Source organism: Malurus melanocephalus, unplaced genomic scaffold (assembly GCF_030028575.1).
Source record: "Malurus melanocephalus ecotype Western Australia unplaced genomic scaffold, MMel_1.1 scaffold_42, whole genome shotgun sequence".
NCBI classification, from domain to species: Eukaryota; Metazoa; Chordata; class Aves; order Passeriformes; family Maluridae; genus Malurus; species Malurus melanocephalus.
Genome location: NW_026623274.1, coordinates 2,576,953 through 2,591,036, shown reverse-complemented (window position 1 = coordinate 2,591,036; position 14,084 = coordinate 2,576,953). Strand labels below are relative to the sequence as shown.

At 42.0% G+C, this 14,084-nt stretch overlaps 1 protein-coding gene across 3 annotated transcripts in view; it reads right to left on the bottom strand.

Moving 5' to 3' along the window:
• Positions 1-1,557: 1,557 nt before the first annotated feature.
• The window catches only part of SMARCAL1 (SWI/SNF related, matrix associated, actin dependent regulator of chromatin, subfamily a like 1), a 37,101-nt gene continuing 24,574 nt past the window's right edge, over positions 1,558-14,084 (bottom strand). For all 3 annotated transcript variants that reach the window (XM_057364789.1, XM_057364791.1, XM_057364790.1), the window contains exons 11-17: positions 9,154-9,372; positions 8,308-8,378; positions 6,059-6,161; positions 5,205-5,387; positions 4,615-4,715; positions 2,995-3,091; positions 1,558-2,624 (exon numbers count right to left, since the gene is read on the bottom strand). In XM_057364789.1, the coding sequence (XP_057220772.1) occupies positions 2,409-2,624; positions 2,995-3,091; positions 4,615-4,715; positions 5,205-5,387; positions 6,059-6,161; positions 8,308-8,378; positions 9,154-9,372 (990 nt within the window). In that variant the 3' untranslated portion in view covers positions 1,558-2,408. The remainder of the gene's footprint in view (positions 2,625-2,994; positions 3,092-4,614; positions 4,716-5,204; positions 5,388-6,058; positions 6,162-8,307; positions 8,379-9,153; positions 9,373-14,084) is intronic.

The following is a 14,084-nucleotide window of genomic DNA, read 5'->3' as shown; positions in this document are numbered from 1 at the left end:
TGCCAAAGTAAACACACCTTTCCAAATTACTGAGAATATGAAGGGCACTGGCCAGCACTGCCTTGCCCAAATAGTTCAACCCTTGGAACTCTTCAGCACAGGAAACTGGCCAGTTGGGGGCATGCAGAAGACTTGATTGGAACRGTTCCAGCTTATTGTTCAGGTATTTTTACCTGTTGCTGTTTYGGCACCCTTCCTGAAAACCTTTCTCCAGCACCTGCAGGAGCAACTGATGGAGGTGTACAAAGCAGGGATCCAGCCATAGTAAGATGCTCCAAGATCCAGTAAGATGGTCCTTCCCTTTTGTCTACTGGTTTTAGATAATGCCAAAAAGGTACAGCTCTATTGTCTTCAGTGGGCAGGTGCAAGAGTCCCCATGAGTCTGCCTGTGGGTCTCACTGGCAACCTGCACACGGCTTTATACRGGTTCTCATCAGCAAGCCTTGGAGAGCCTGTCTGAACCTGCTGGCAGCTGCCCAGCCACCTCCTCACCCTATTAATGATGGACTAATGGTGCCATCAGGATAAGGCCTGCAATCTTTCCAATCCCTCGAAGTAATCACTAACAGCACTTTCCTGCAAGGTTCTTCTTCCCCTTTTCTCATAGCAAAGAAAGGCAATCTCAAGGGTACTTAAAAAACCTCTCTATCTCTGCAGCAAACCAACTGTGATTTTATAGGTCCTAACAAAGGAAAGGTACACCTAGAATTCCTCTTCCAGGGCTGGGATTTACCAACACATGGGCARGATGAATTGAGTTCATAAGAAGCAGAATTCTCCCAGGGTACTTTCTGTGTATCTTAGAAAAATRCTGTTTTGAAATAGCTGTAACTTTACAAAAAAGAGAACTGCTTCTATAGGAGCTAACAAGATGGTCACACAAATAATACCTTTTGCATTTTTTTTCAGTCAGCAGACAGCAACATTTCTCACCCTTCTCAGAACAACCCACTTCAGAATTAGAAAGAKCACTCGTCCTAAAGACAGATTAAATACTCTGTGTTCAAGATGACAGACATTTAAAAACGTCAAAAAGTGTATCTTCATTGCCTGGCCAGCTGTTGAAGCAAGAGCAGTGATGTTTAACTTAAGCCTCAAACCCAGAGATAAAGCATTCCCTCCAGCTGCCCAGTCACACACCCCATGCTACTGCTCACACACCAAAGCACCAACTGCARTCATGAATGAAAAGCAATTCTGTACCCAGCACAATTGTACACCCAACCTGTGGGGCCATTTCACCAGCTGAAAATGGAACAAACCCTTCAATGCAGGAAAAAATGCCTAGTATTTCCAGGCTGATCTTACAGCACAACCATTTTTCTCCTCTGCCTTGCAAGAGAGGTATTTTTGTCAGTGTCTGGTATCTGCACAGAGCCAAGCATGTCACTTCCACAGCATGTTACCTGCTGGCCTCCAGGAGAGAAATGTAAGGCCCTAAATGTAAGCTAAATATAAGAAGTCTGCCACCCCTTCTCTACAGATTACGGCTGTAAAACACAGCTAACTGGGAGATAAAATGCTAAAATAGAAGAAGTTCCCAAACATTGAGAATCACAACTTAAAACAACTTTTTATTTAAACAGTTCARTCCAGAATCAGTTTCTTACAAAACAAGAGAAAACGTCTGCCTGTGTCCCCCTCTCCTCACTCACCTGTAGAAATCAGTCAAGTCTCAAAGAAAACATACATACACCCTTCCCTGAGAAATCAGGCTTAATCCCTGGCAGTCAGCAAAAGCTTCCCCCTCTACTGATATAAGAAGTACATGCTATGGAGCAGGTCCTGATATTCAGCAGGAGGCCAGAGATRAGTGTGCTCAGACAGACATGTGCCTAAAACAGACAATGCACGCTTACTGGCACACAGCTACATTACTTAGTTTCAAGGTGGTGAGTTGCTCTTTTCCCTCCTCTTCCCCACCTCCACAAAACATCAAGATCTGTCTGGATCTTTTTCCCCATGGCCAAACTGAAAACTGAAGAGCCAGTTTGTGAGTGATCAAGTAATGGCCAAATGTGCCAGTGAACAAACTCCTAGAAATAGAGACCAGAATTTTTGGAAATGGAAAACTGATTGTTAAAAGCACTCTGCAGCTGCTGAKGAGTGGTTTTCTCAACAGTTCTGCCCTGGGGACAGACAACCATTGTCTGCTTTTTARACAAAACAACTGTGGAGGCTGACATGCTGAAACACAGCAGAATGGTACTTGCCCATGTCCACTCAGTCATTTGCAAAACCAGGACTGCAAACCCTGCAGGCTGCCAGGTGTGTGCTGCACATCTGTCACACTGCCTTCTCATCCTTTGAGATGAAACATGCCAGAGATACAGAAARCATCCAGTCTTTTATTTTCAAAAACTAAAAAAATAATACGTGATTGGTTTCATTTTTTTAATAAAGAAAAACTACTCTTTGAAAAACGCCTCAATACGCCGCTTTTTTTTGGGACTCGCTGAACATGTCTCTGCTTCTCTGTCTTGCAGGGCACTGCCAGAGTCAAACTCACAGCCAGCATCAGCTGCCTCCAAAAGCAAAAAATCATCAACATCATCAACATCATCTCTGCTCTCAGAGAAGGTCTTCTGGAAAAGGTCATAGATGGTCTTCTGCTTTGGATCTGGCTGAGGAAGCAGAACAGAACAGGATCTGCACTCACATTGTCATATAAAACATAGGGAGCAAAATCAAAGGACACTCCCCTTACAGAGTRCCACCTGTGTGTACAGATCATACCATATATGATACACACATCTCTCATACATACATATTAAAGAGACATATGTGACATGAAGGCTAACATGGTCTCCTTGCAGGTAGCAGGCTTGTGGAGAGTCCAAGCCAAGGCATGAATCCTGGGAGGAGTTGAACAATCTGCTCTGCAGTGTTAAAGGCAGAACAGGTGTAAAGTCACCTGTGCCAATCTAGATGTRCACAAGCCAAAGCCCATTCAGCCTCTCCCAGGGACAACCAATATTCTTTTGGGTCAATTACCTTAGGATAGTAATTAGTTGACTCAGCTGTTTCRGAGAAATTGGCTTCTGAAAGACCAGCTTCGCCCAGCACTTTGATTTTCTCCTGAATTATTGGCCTAGGAGTGATAAACAGACATTACTGAAAGGAAAAATGTACCATCAAGGACACTGCTTCATTTACTATGTGCRAATTAAAAAAGGATACAGCTGGGTATAAAAAACGGCTTTTCTACCAAACTTTGTTGGTTCCTTAGCCTGTCCTGCTCTTGTTTGTGACCCCTGTGTGCTGTCTTGGGATAATCCAATTTAAACAAGTATCAATCAATTAAWTAAGTAACTACTAGAGGATTTTGGGCAATAAACATTTGGAGAACACACACATCCAATAGGGAAACTAGCTGACTGAAACAACACAAAGGTATGAAGTGAGAACAAGAAGATGCAGCTAAAAGGGATTCCTAGTAGCCTGTGTGCTACATATCCAAAGCAAGCAACAGTAACCCCCAACAACRGATGCATGAGCATTTCAAGGACAACTCCCAGTGTGCAGCAGGAGGAAGAATCCATCACTGGCCCAAGAGACCGAGAGGTTCCAGCCACACCTGSAGACTGGACACTGAAAGATGCCAAGGCCACAGCACAATCAATGCATTTACMAAATAGCCTCATCCTCTTGTTCTTTTTCTTGTCTTTAAAAAGATGCCATTGTCTTTTCCAGAGCCATATTTCTTCCCCATTAAGCACTAATGACTGCACAGACAGCATTTCCCAAATAAAGGCAGAATTACTGTCATTAACTTTCCATGAAATTTGGGTGATGCATCAGTTCCCAGATCTTTGCATTGTAGGGTTATAATTATTTGCCATCACGATATTCTGGGAATTGCACAAGTTYATCAAGTTCATTCATTCCTTTAAACAAGGTAATAAAGATTTTGGACTTTAAATGAACCAGCTGGTGGCTAATTTCTTTTCATTATCTTCAAGGGAAGGTCAGTTCCCTTGCAGCACTAAAGATTCCTCAGACCCTCCCCACCCCCAGATGTCAAATTTCCCATCCCTAAGGACTAACGTCCACTGGTAACTCTCACTGCAGCCAGAAAGGCTCATACCACACTATCCACAGGTGGGTGAACAGCACCTTTTCACTCCATCTGAAGGGCTCACTGAAGAGCAAAAGGAAGGCAACAGTGCAGTTCTCCTCCACAGCTGCCTGCTGAAGCACTYGGCAGCCAGATTGCTTCTCAGACCTGATCTATAATACACTGAACCATCTCCAGGGTCTGCTGACTTTGAAAGTCTCAGCACTTTACAGTACCCTATCACAGGAATGTTCTGGGCTKTTATCTAAGACAATTCCTCCTTATACGGAGACTGCGGAGGTTTTAGATGCATCAGCTCTCCCAGAATTTCTCTTAAGAGCCCTTTCTTTGTCAACRAACTACTTTTATTCCTCCTGCTTGTCATGTCCACTGCAGCCAGGCCATGTCACCAGCTTGCAGCAGCCCTGACTGGCAGGTATTGATCCTCCCCTCACAGGCTGTGGAAATCAGCACTAACATTAACCCCTCAYACCACATATGTGACAAACAGTGGAAACAGGTGGCAGGAGAACCCAAGTGTCTCTCTCACTTCTTACCATAAGTAGTCATCTGCTGTGCCTTTAGCCACCAGGTAGTGAACATTAACGGAGCTGGTCTGTCCAATTCGATGTGCTCGATCTTCTGCTTGGATCAAAATCTTAACATAAAAATACAAAAAAAAAGTGAGAACTACAACATCTAAGAAATAGTGTAAGCACCAGAGAACAGGAAGATCTCATTTCTTCTGCTTAGCAACTGTTTCTCATCTGGATCCTGTAAAGACACGTATTCTCAAACACAGACTAAGCCAAGAAGTAATCTCGTACACCAGGTTCCCAAAAGGCACTAAGCACTTTTCATAATTAGAGGGTCAGCATTGATGATGGACCTTTCAGGCTGGGCAGAGTCTTAAAGAGTGGTATCAAATTAAGACAGGAGAGTGTTTCCCATTTGTGCYACCTTCCCCTACCAGCAATCTGTGTAAACCAGCCTCACAGGTTCAAGTCCAGGCATCTGTGGTTGCACAGACAGCAGAGAAAGAAAGAGAAAAACCCTAGAGAAAGTCACCTATCCATTACATCTCCTAATCAGCACTGTTTCTGCTCTCCAGGGAACATCCAACCCCTCTCCCCTCCAGGACACTCACCCCTGGGTTCCAGAAGAGCTCTGCAAACACCACCAGATCTGCAGCAGACAATGTCAGGCCCATGTTTGCAGCAGTGAGGGAAAGGACRGCCACAGCCTGCTTCTCCGAGAACTGGAACTTCTGGCACAGAGACTGCCGCTCAGCTGAAGATGTGGAGCCATCGATGCGAATGTGCTCAACGTGCTGTGAAAAGGCAGAAGATGCTGTTGGAGACCCGGTGTCTCTTTCTCACATATTCCTTCCATGCTTTAGTGGATTCCATGCCCAATGTTGCCATTGAGCAAAATTGCCAGCACCACTGTGTGTTATAGTCTGGAATGTTATCTTAAACCATTCTTCACGCTGCGCCAGCACGACCCAGAACGCCTTAGGAGTGTCCATGGAAATCTCACATGAAAACTTAGACAAGCAATTTTGAAGTCAGAGAATTGATTGGCAGGTCTATCAAGTCTCCCTACAGTACCTTAGTTCAAAAATGTAAGAACACCACAGATGTAAAGGCAGCCAGGAATGGTGGGCTTGGGTAGTTGCATTCTCCCTCTGAGGAAAGCCTGGAGAACAACAGCCACACAGGATAACACTCCTCCAAGAATTCGCAAGCTCCAGGGCAGACAGTGGAATTAAAGAACATTAAATAAAATAAAAGCCATCCAGCTAATATAAAGTGCATCCTGTGAGGCATTCACCCTGACAGCTCAGCTCTCTCGGTGAAGGGTGCACTCAGAAGCACAGCAAGTAGAAATTACCTCTGTCACTAACTGTCTTAAACTGTCTGACCAGCCATAAATCCAGGGGGCTCTTCAACAGCTTTGAAGCTGGAACAGTGATAAAGTTAAGACAAATCAGTCACTTACTTTCTTCTTCAGCTCTGCAACTACTGCATCCAGCATTATCTTGTGATGAGCAAACACCAGGAATTTATTGTTCCCACTTTCCAGTAAGTCCAGGATGTATTCTCTACATGAAAAAGAAAACCACCAAAACTCTGTAAAAATATGTGCTGAGAGAATACAGACTTGGCTCACAACAAATTCTGAAGATATTGCCCATCCATACACAAACTCTAGGAAACAGGCTCACATAAGCTGCAGTAAAGTGCAAGTATCAAGTCAAGTTTTCAATAGGCTAAAATACAGAAAGGAAAACTCCCTCATTTTTTTCTTCACCACAGACAGACAGCTGCCTACATTATACTTGGGTATCAAAGAGAATCCGTTTATTATATCCTACTTGGAACATGACATCCCAGGCCAATCAAATGAAGGACATCTATACTTAATTATAATCTCACTCAGCCATCTGTATTTCTAACTATTGCACAATCACAATATACTAAAATAATCTGTATGCAATTATATGTCCTGTGTTTACTTGGGACTGTTTTTATATCAGAAGATCTTGAAACACACTCATCATAAAAAAAAAAAAAAACAAACCCTTTTCTTGCAAGGGTTCCGACTGACAATTTACTCCAGCTTAAGAATCTAAATTCATCAGCAATTTCTAGCAGTTATCCATATGCATATAGGCTAATGGCCAATGAAAGGCAACAAGACTCCTTTTAAATGCACTTAAACGAAATCATGTAGCTTTTCCCACGGACTGGCAGCACAGCTACAGAACCCATTTCGATGCAGTAACTTGGGTTATAATCAGGTCAACCAGAGCCTGAGGAACACCTCTAAGCCCATACAAATGATACAATGTCATCTTTTCTTTGGAACAGCAAAGTTGTTGTGAAGATCAGCAATAACAAGACCTTTGCCAAATACAACACATCTTAGGTCAGCAGCAACTGTCACAAAAGACCAAGCACTTCCAGCACTGTATAAGATGGCAGACAACTTTGCAGGGTTCCTAATGTTCAGATCCCCATTACATGACGGTATTATTTAATGAAGAAATCTGGGAGAGAAGTGGGACTGCTGGATTTTAAAACAAAAACTAAAGCCAACATTCAGATAGTAAGCAGATGCCAACCAACACATCACAATTATTTTATAGCTTATTCCCACATTCTATTTAACAAATGGCAGATCATTTCAACGGAACCAACGGAAGATGTGTCACCAGGGATAAGACAGGGGAAATGCTGGTGATTGTAGGACAGTACCATTACTCAACATGGTACTGTACCTTAGCAGCTTGTAGTAATGATATTTTAATGCTACTAAACGCCAGAAAAAAATGGACTAGTTCCTACCAAAGAGTCAAGTAAACAGCACTTCATGGTTTTATATTCAGTTCACACTTGGAATTGAAATAAAAAGAAGAAAGTCTTYTAACTGTTCACTAACATAAAATGAAGAAAGTCTTCTACAGAAATGAATGTTGGGACTATGAAATACAGTTCTGTGCCAAACAGGCAAATTTTGCASCAAGGTCTTTTACTGTGAAATCACACACAGCACACTAGTTGGTCCTTACATTCAGGGAGCTGTGGAAACGAAACCATTTTCATGTTATTAGCATATTACTTATTAGAAAGTTATGCTATGACCTAAAGCAACTTCTTTGCAGTCCCAGCAAAAAGGCTGAGGATGGAAGGGCACAGAAAGAAATTATTTCTAGGGAAAAGAGTTAAAAGCACACCTGTGGTACAAAATGTTTTGCTACTGAGGTCCCATGCCAGCCTGTAGAAGAGCCAACAACTTCAGCAGGAACTGTGAGATTCCTAAAGCACRCTACAACTAAAGCTCAGCCCATCTCTTAAGCTTTTTGATTCAGGATTCCTGCAGCAGCACAACTGCAGCATTTGTTTTCGCACATTCTGTTGATATTTTTAGCTTCATTATTCCCATATTCCTTAAATTAAAATTGGGCCCAGACCAGGGAATTTGATCCAAGTTCCAAACACAAAGATCTTAAATGGTTCAAATGAMAGTTTAGGTCTGTACCTGGAATGAAACCAGAAGATTTATTCAGCCAAAAAACTCAAAGAGAAGAAATGTTTAGTGCACTGTAATTACAATCAAGTTTTTCTAGGCTGGCTGGAGGCTATGCTTCATGTCCCTGCATTGTTATCTCTAAGGTACTGTCTCCCTGTTCTCAGCAGAAAAGCACATTTTACTGGGAAAGAATGAGGCAATGACACAGTGCTTACACGACTGAGCGGATTTTAGCTTCTGCTGTTCTGCTGAAGAAGACAAGAAGAGCTTCCTTCTCCTGCTTTTTCTGTAAAGGAAAAGATAAACAAATTTGAGTCTCAAAAATGCCTATTCTCCCTATTCCTTACAGATCTGGGATGTCTGCTGCTGCCAATAAACACTGCTAGGAAAAAAAAAATCAGCCTAAAAAGCACAATAGAGGCTTGCTGGGGGAAGTCTCCTACTCGCCATTGGGTAGGGCAGATACTCACATAGTCCYGACACCTCCCTTCCCACCTCCCACTCAACTCCTACAAGTTGGATGACAAGTGTATCACAAATGCAGTTTTAGTTAGGAAAGCCACCAAAATGGCAAGGAAAAACCCCTAAGTTCTTACAGAACTCTATTAGCAACCTAGGAGCCTAGGACATGCATTTTMCACCCATACAAGGAAAACAAAAAAGAAAAGCAAAAATACACCCTTCATATTTTTGGCTACTGCTCTGCTCACAACACAGCTCAAGCAAGGCTGGTTTTGTAGGCTGAATGAGATTACAAGGCTAGACAGGAGAGTAAGTAGAGAGGCAGGAGATAGGAAAGACAATTAGAAATTACTAACAGGAGAGAAAAAAATAGAGGAAATGGTTTTTCACATAAAGGGACAAAGTAGACCACTTAAATCCAAAGCAAATCAAGCAGAGCTAGTTTTGATTGTGCTGTACACTCATTTAAAACTGTGCCTTTCACGTAAGGTGTGGCTCTGACCTTCTTTGGAATTCAGGGTACTGTTTTTCCCCTGATGTTTTTAAATAAAAGTACCTGAAATATCAATTGCTCATCACAAAAATAGTTTCTGACTTACACTTTCATATCCTTTGGCCATCTTCTTTGCTTCAGCTTCCAAGACAGCTTTGGTCTTTGCACTAATGCCTTCAGGAGCCACCACAACCATTTTGCGTTGCTTTGCTGGAAGCTGGGAAAGCACATCTGATTTCAGACGTCGGATCATGATGGACTCTTCCAGCAAAATTTTCAGTTCGGTTAAGTTGGATGATCCAGAGTAGTCCCAACCCCATGGCATCTAGGAAAGATCAAAGCAGTTATCARTGTCAAATCTGTAAGAGGCTGCTCTGCAGGCAATCCAAAAGCAAAATAAATTTCCAGGGAAACTGGACAAGGCAGGAACTTGACGGKCAGCAGGAGATTTAACAAAAGTGGCAATAATGTAGAAACGTACAAACTAATCCACCCAATGTGAAAAGYTTCCCTTTTCCCTATCTACAAGAGCTCAAGGAAGTGGTGCAGGGAAGACTATGCAGAAAGGAGGCAGGGATCCCTGCTCCAGCCCTGTGCCCTGGTATTGACTCTCACACAGCATGGTGTTGCTGCTCTCCACCTGCAGCTTTGAGCAGGCCAAAAGAACTCACTGCAGCTCTGTGCATGCACATTTACCTCAGCTTTAAGCAGAGAGACACAGAAAAACCCTCTCTAACAGAAGGAAGACAAACATCCTTAACCCAGATGCCTTCACAGTGTTGTTACACTTGTCTGACATGCGAGGTCAGAACCGCCTGTTTTCTGCTGTGACCTGACTCTGATCTGTTTCCTGACACACTCTATTTCTGCCATTACCAWGTTTGGCTCAGACTCAAGCAAACCATAAATAAACTGTGGACCAAAAGACATGACTCCAAACACTGTGTCTTCAAAGCTTCATCACTTCAAAGATCCTCTGAACAAGCCATTCATTCACTCCTCCTTGAAGCACTCCCCTCTGAACCTGCCCTATCCTCCAAGATCCTGTGTGCAGGCAATATACACCAGTTCAATTAATTCCAGCTCATCACTTCTCCTACCAGTAACCCCACACTCTGTTCTCTGAGAAACAACTGTGGCATCAAAATTGGTACATTCTCCTAAAGAAGCATCTTTCAAACAACTTTCTTTTGGAGAAGAGACCAARAGAGTTCTAATGCTGAAGCAAGGGAAAAAACCAAACCTCTCTGCTGAAAATTCACAAGTAAGTACAGGGAATACAGCTACAGGAATACTGAAAACCAAGGTGGAGAGGGAGGWGAAATCTTCCTCAGAGCTCTAGTTCTATGTAATATTGGCTGTGTCCAAAAATACAAAATCTCTGGCCTTGGAATAACGACCCAAAGTAAACGATCACATATTCCCTCCTGAAATGTATATAATGGAGATATAAGGAGCCTCAGCACCAATACCTTTGATTGGCTGCTCCTCTYTTAGTGTGCCACATTAATTGATGAAATAGATTTAACCTTAAAAATCTATATTGATTTTGTCTTCCCCAACAGAAACCTGCTACAACACATAAATGGAAGCAAAAGAGAAAGAAGCTCCCAAGTATTCACTGCATCCTCCATAATTTCCTAGAATGCATGAGACAAAAACTAAATCATACTAGCCAAAAGCTTAGTATCCTACTGACTGTATTAAGAGATRATGCTTTGATGGAACAGGGAAAAGGACATGCTGTGGGACAGGAAGAAGAGCAATCAAAGASCTTGTAGGCAAGTAAGACCTTTCTGATATCCAAAAGTGAATGTTCCTACTTTAGGTTGAGATAAAATAAAACAATCTGCAATTCTATTGCCATATTGTACTGATGTGAACCATTAACTGACTTCAGATTTYGGTACTTATGGCCATCATTAAACTYATTCAACTTAATCTATTTCTACATAATTATGGCACCATCTGATTAGCTACAGTTGGTTCATTAAAGCAGGAAACAATTCAAACCCTAAACACAAAGCCAGTTTGAATCCTGTAGAATTACAGCTTTGGCTCTGACAAYAGCCCCATGGTGCAGGGCTAGAGTTAATAAGCCCACCAGGATCTTAGCCAACCCCTCAAAAACAACATGAGGATCACTGCTCTGCTTCCCTGAAACCAAGAGTGCAACACAGATGCATCCCTCAGGTCCATGAAAAGCCAGCTCAAGTCTAGCTGGGTTTATTAGCTTTAGGCACTCTGCATGAAAGCTGACATTGCTGAGCCACGGTCTTTATGCTCCCTTTCTGCATTCCWCAGGCTCTGTGGGCCCAGCAGAGCAGATGTACAGAACTATGGAGGACCCCCCTGGTGCAGTGCCCAGCCTCCAAAGCYCACTGCCCACACTGCTCAGTGCACTGGTAGCTGAGTAGGAGGGATCAACATGATTCAGCTGCTCAGCAAGGCCTGGATACTCCTCAGGCTACCTTATTCTGCTTAGAAGCCCATGTTTTCCCACTTCCTACATCCATAACAAGCAAGTCATCCACATGCTKTGTGTCCACACAGCCAAATTGATTTCAGAAGAGCAGCACTGTCCTAAGGGAAAGAACAAGGCACAGAGCCAAGATACCATCTACTGTCATATTAAAAAGCACACACAGGCAGAGTCCCCACAGTGCATTTAGGCTATAGATTTCTTATGGTGCTGGAATGATTTGCAAACAAGGAAACATCCTAGCTCTGTGCTGTACCTAGCTAGTTATAAAGAAATCATTGCTTTTAGAATTATTAAAATTTAGTTTAGTATATCCTGTTGTGGAAAAGAGAGAAAAAAGATTTATTTTGCCATAATACACATCTGGCTTTGATCCATTACGTTCCAGAACACAGGCTTCCAACTGTGATTTTCTWACCGAAGTGTTACAGCATCTTACATGAGTCAGTAAACTTATTACAGTGTTAGCAGAAGCTGCCAAACTCTTACAAATTCAGAGCATGTGCTCAGATAGAAATTATTTAATATTTGCCAACATCTCCCAGTTTGAAAMATGAATTCACAGCATGTATTTTGGGAAACAGACTTGGGCTATCTTGTAAATAACACGTGACATTTAACTTGCTGCATTTTTAAAAGTACAGATGCTTAGAGGTTGAATTACAAAATTATAAACTTTTATAACTCTTCTAATCAGATCTGCCAGATATTTGCAATTTTTTTTGTCACAAAATCTTGAAACAGAAACTAGTCAGATTTCAGTTTTAAACTGAATGGATCAGGTTTTCCAATTTTTCTTTAATCTTATAAAGCAATTGGATTTATTATTAATATTGAAACATTTTTACATAACACCTTTCATCCTTACAGATCTTCAAAAGCCTTGCAAAGCCTCTCTGGTTCTGTGCCATTCTACCTCCAGTTACAATGCTGCCAATTTCAGGACAGAAAGAAGAACCTACTAAAGTATTGACAGCAGAACTACCACAACAGTTCTTCAGAGAGGATGCAGCTCCTGACATTAACTCAGGTTAGAGCTGCAGCAACAAACATGAGGGACACATAAGGGAACCAGCTACAATCATCCAAACACCTTTTAAATTTATTCATTGCCAAATGGATCTATGGCAACCCAATATCCAGCACTCCCATTTTTTTCTCTGATATTACGCATTCATATCTCTTCGTTTCCAGCAGCCCCACTTCTCAAAAAAACCCAAATTCTTTCTAGGTTCACGCTATCATTTGCTGGCATTAACTGTAAAAAAAAGTCTCACGTGAGCATGGAGAAGACCAACAATGTTCAACTGTCTAGGAGAGGCAGGTCAAACAGAGAAACAAAATTGTACCAGAAACCCTGCCGAGGTTTTGAAGGGAAGCTGATCTAGATTGTGACCTCCATGCTGAGTTTCACTGCAGGTTGAAAAGTCATTAACACTGAACACACTGTTACAACCTGGATCCTGTAAAACGATTTTATTTCTTCTATCCAAGGTCCACCTGCCTCATAATTGAAATTACAGCTGCATGTGCAGAACTTTACCCTTAACTGGGCTTATTAAACTCCATACCTACTTAAGACTCTCATGCTGCAAATAAACTTCCCTTTTTGATGAAGAAAGCCAAGCAGCTTAAATTGTATTTCTTCATTTCCCTCTAGGACGCATTCTGAAAGGAATGCTCAGAAAGGAATCTTTCAGTAAAGATAATGAAGGTTAGGAGAAGATGTGGCCTCTCCTTCTGTATAATTCCTGCTATGGATGGAGTCCCAGGACTGATGCTCTGCRATTCTGCTAATGGCCTTACTCTAATCAATGACATCAGCACATGACTACCTAAGCCAATTAAGTGTTCMTCTGACTTGCACATTTGGACATACACAGGAACAGCACTACACTGGCTATGAAAGCATGAAAAAGGAGATTCAAGAATTTTACATGAGACTGCAGCAAGAATTTTTTGATGGAAACTTGATATATGTTAGCTACCCCAAACAGAAAAGAAAGCAAACACGAAAGCCCTACAAATAGCTGTAACTATTTTTATGGCATACATCAATGATGTTCAGTTCTTCAGCAAATATTTTTATACACTGAAATGGTCATTTGGTGTTTCCAACCACTTTGCTGAACACTTCGAATCAGAGCTGTAGGGAGTTTTGAGTCCCTGTTCTGTGTCTGTGCAACCAGCACAGAGGATCCTAGAGGATCCTTGTACAAGAAGCAGCGGCAAAAGCACTTCTCTCAGCAGGTGGGAGGTTTTGTTTTCCAAAACATACAGCAGCCCTAAGGATGGCAAATCCAAGCATARGTGAGTTGCCTGCACCTTGGCAGCAAGGCAAACATTTGCTATCATGGCTGCAAATGCTGGATTCCTCTAAGGCCAAATTCTTGCAGTGGTTGGACTCAATAACTCTGGAAACAAGTGCTGTGCAGCTGGCAGAGGAGTTATTTTCAAGATATGCTGAGGATTGCATCAATTTCCTAAATTAGAAGAGGGTGGAATACAAAGATAAGACTACAAGTCTTCATGTTTTTACTCCTGGAGGTAAAAAA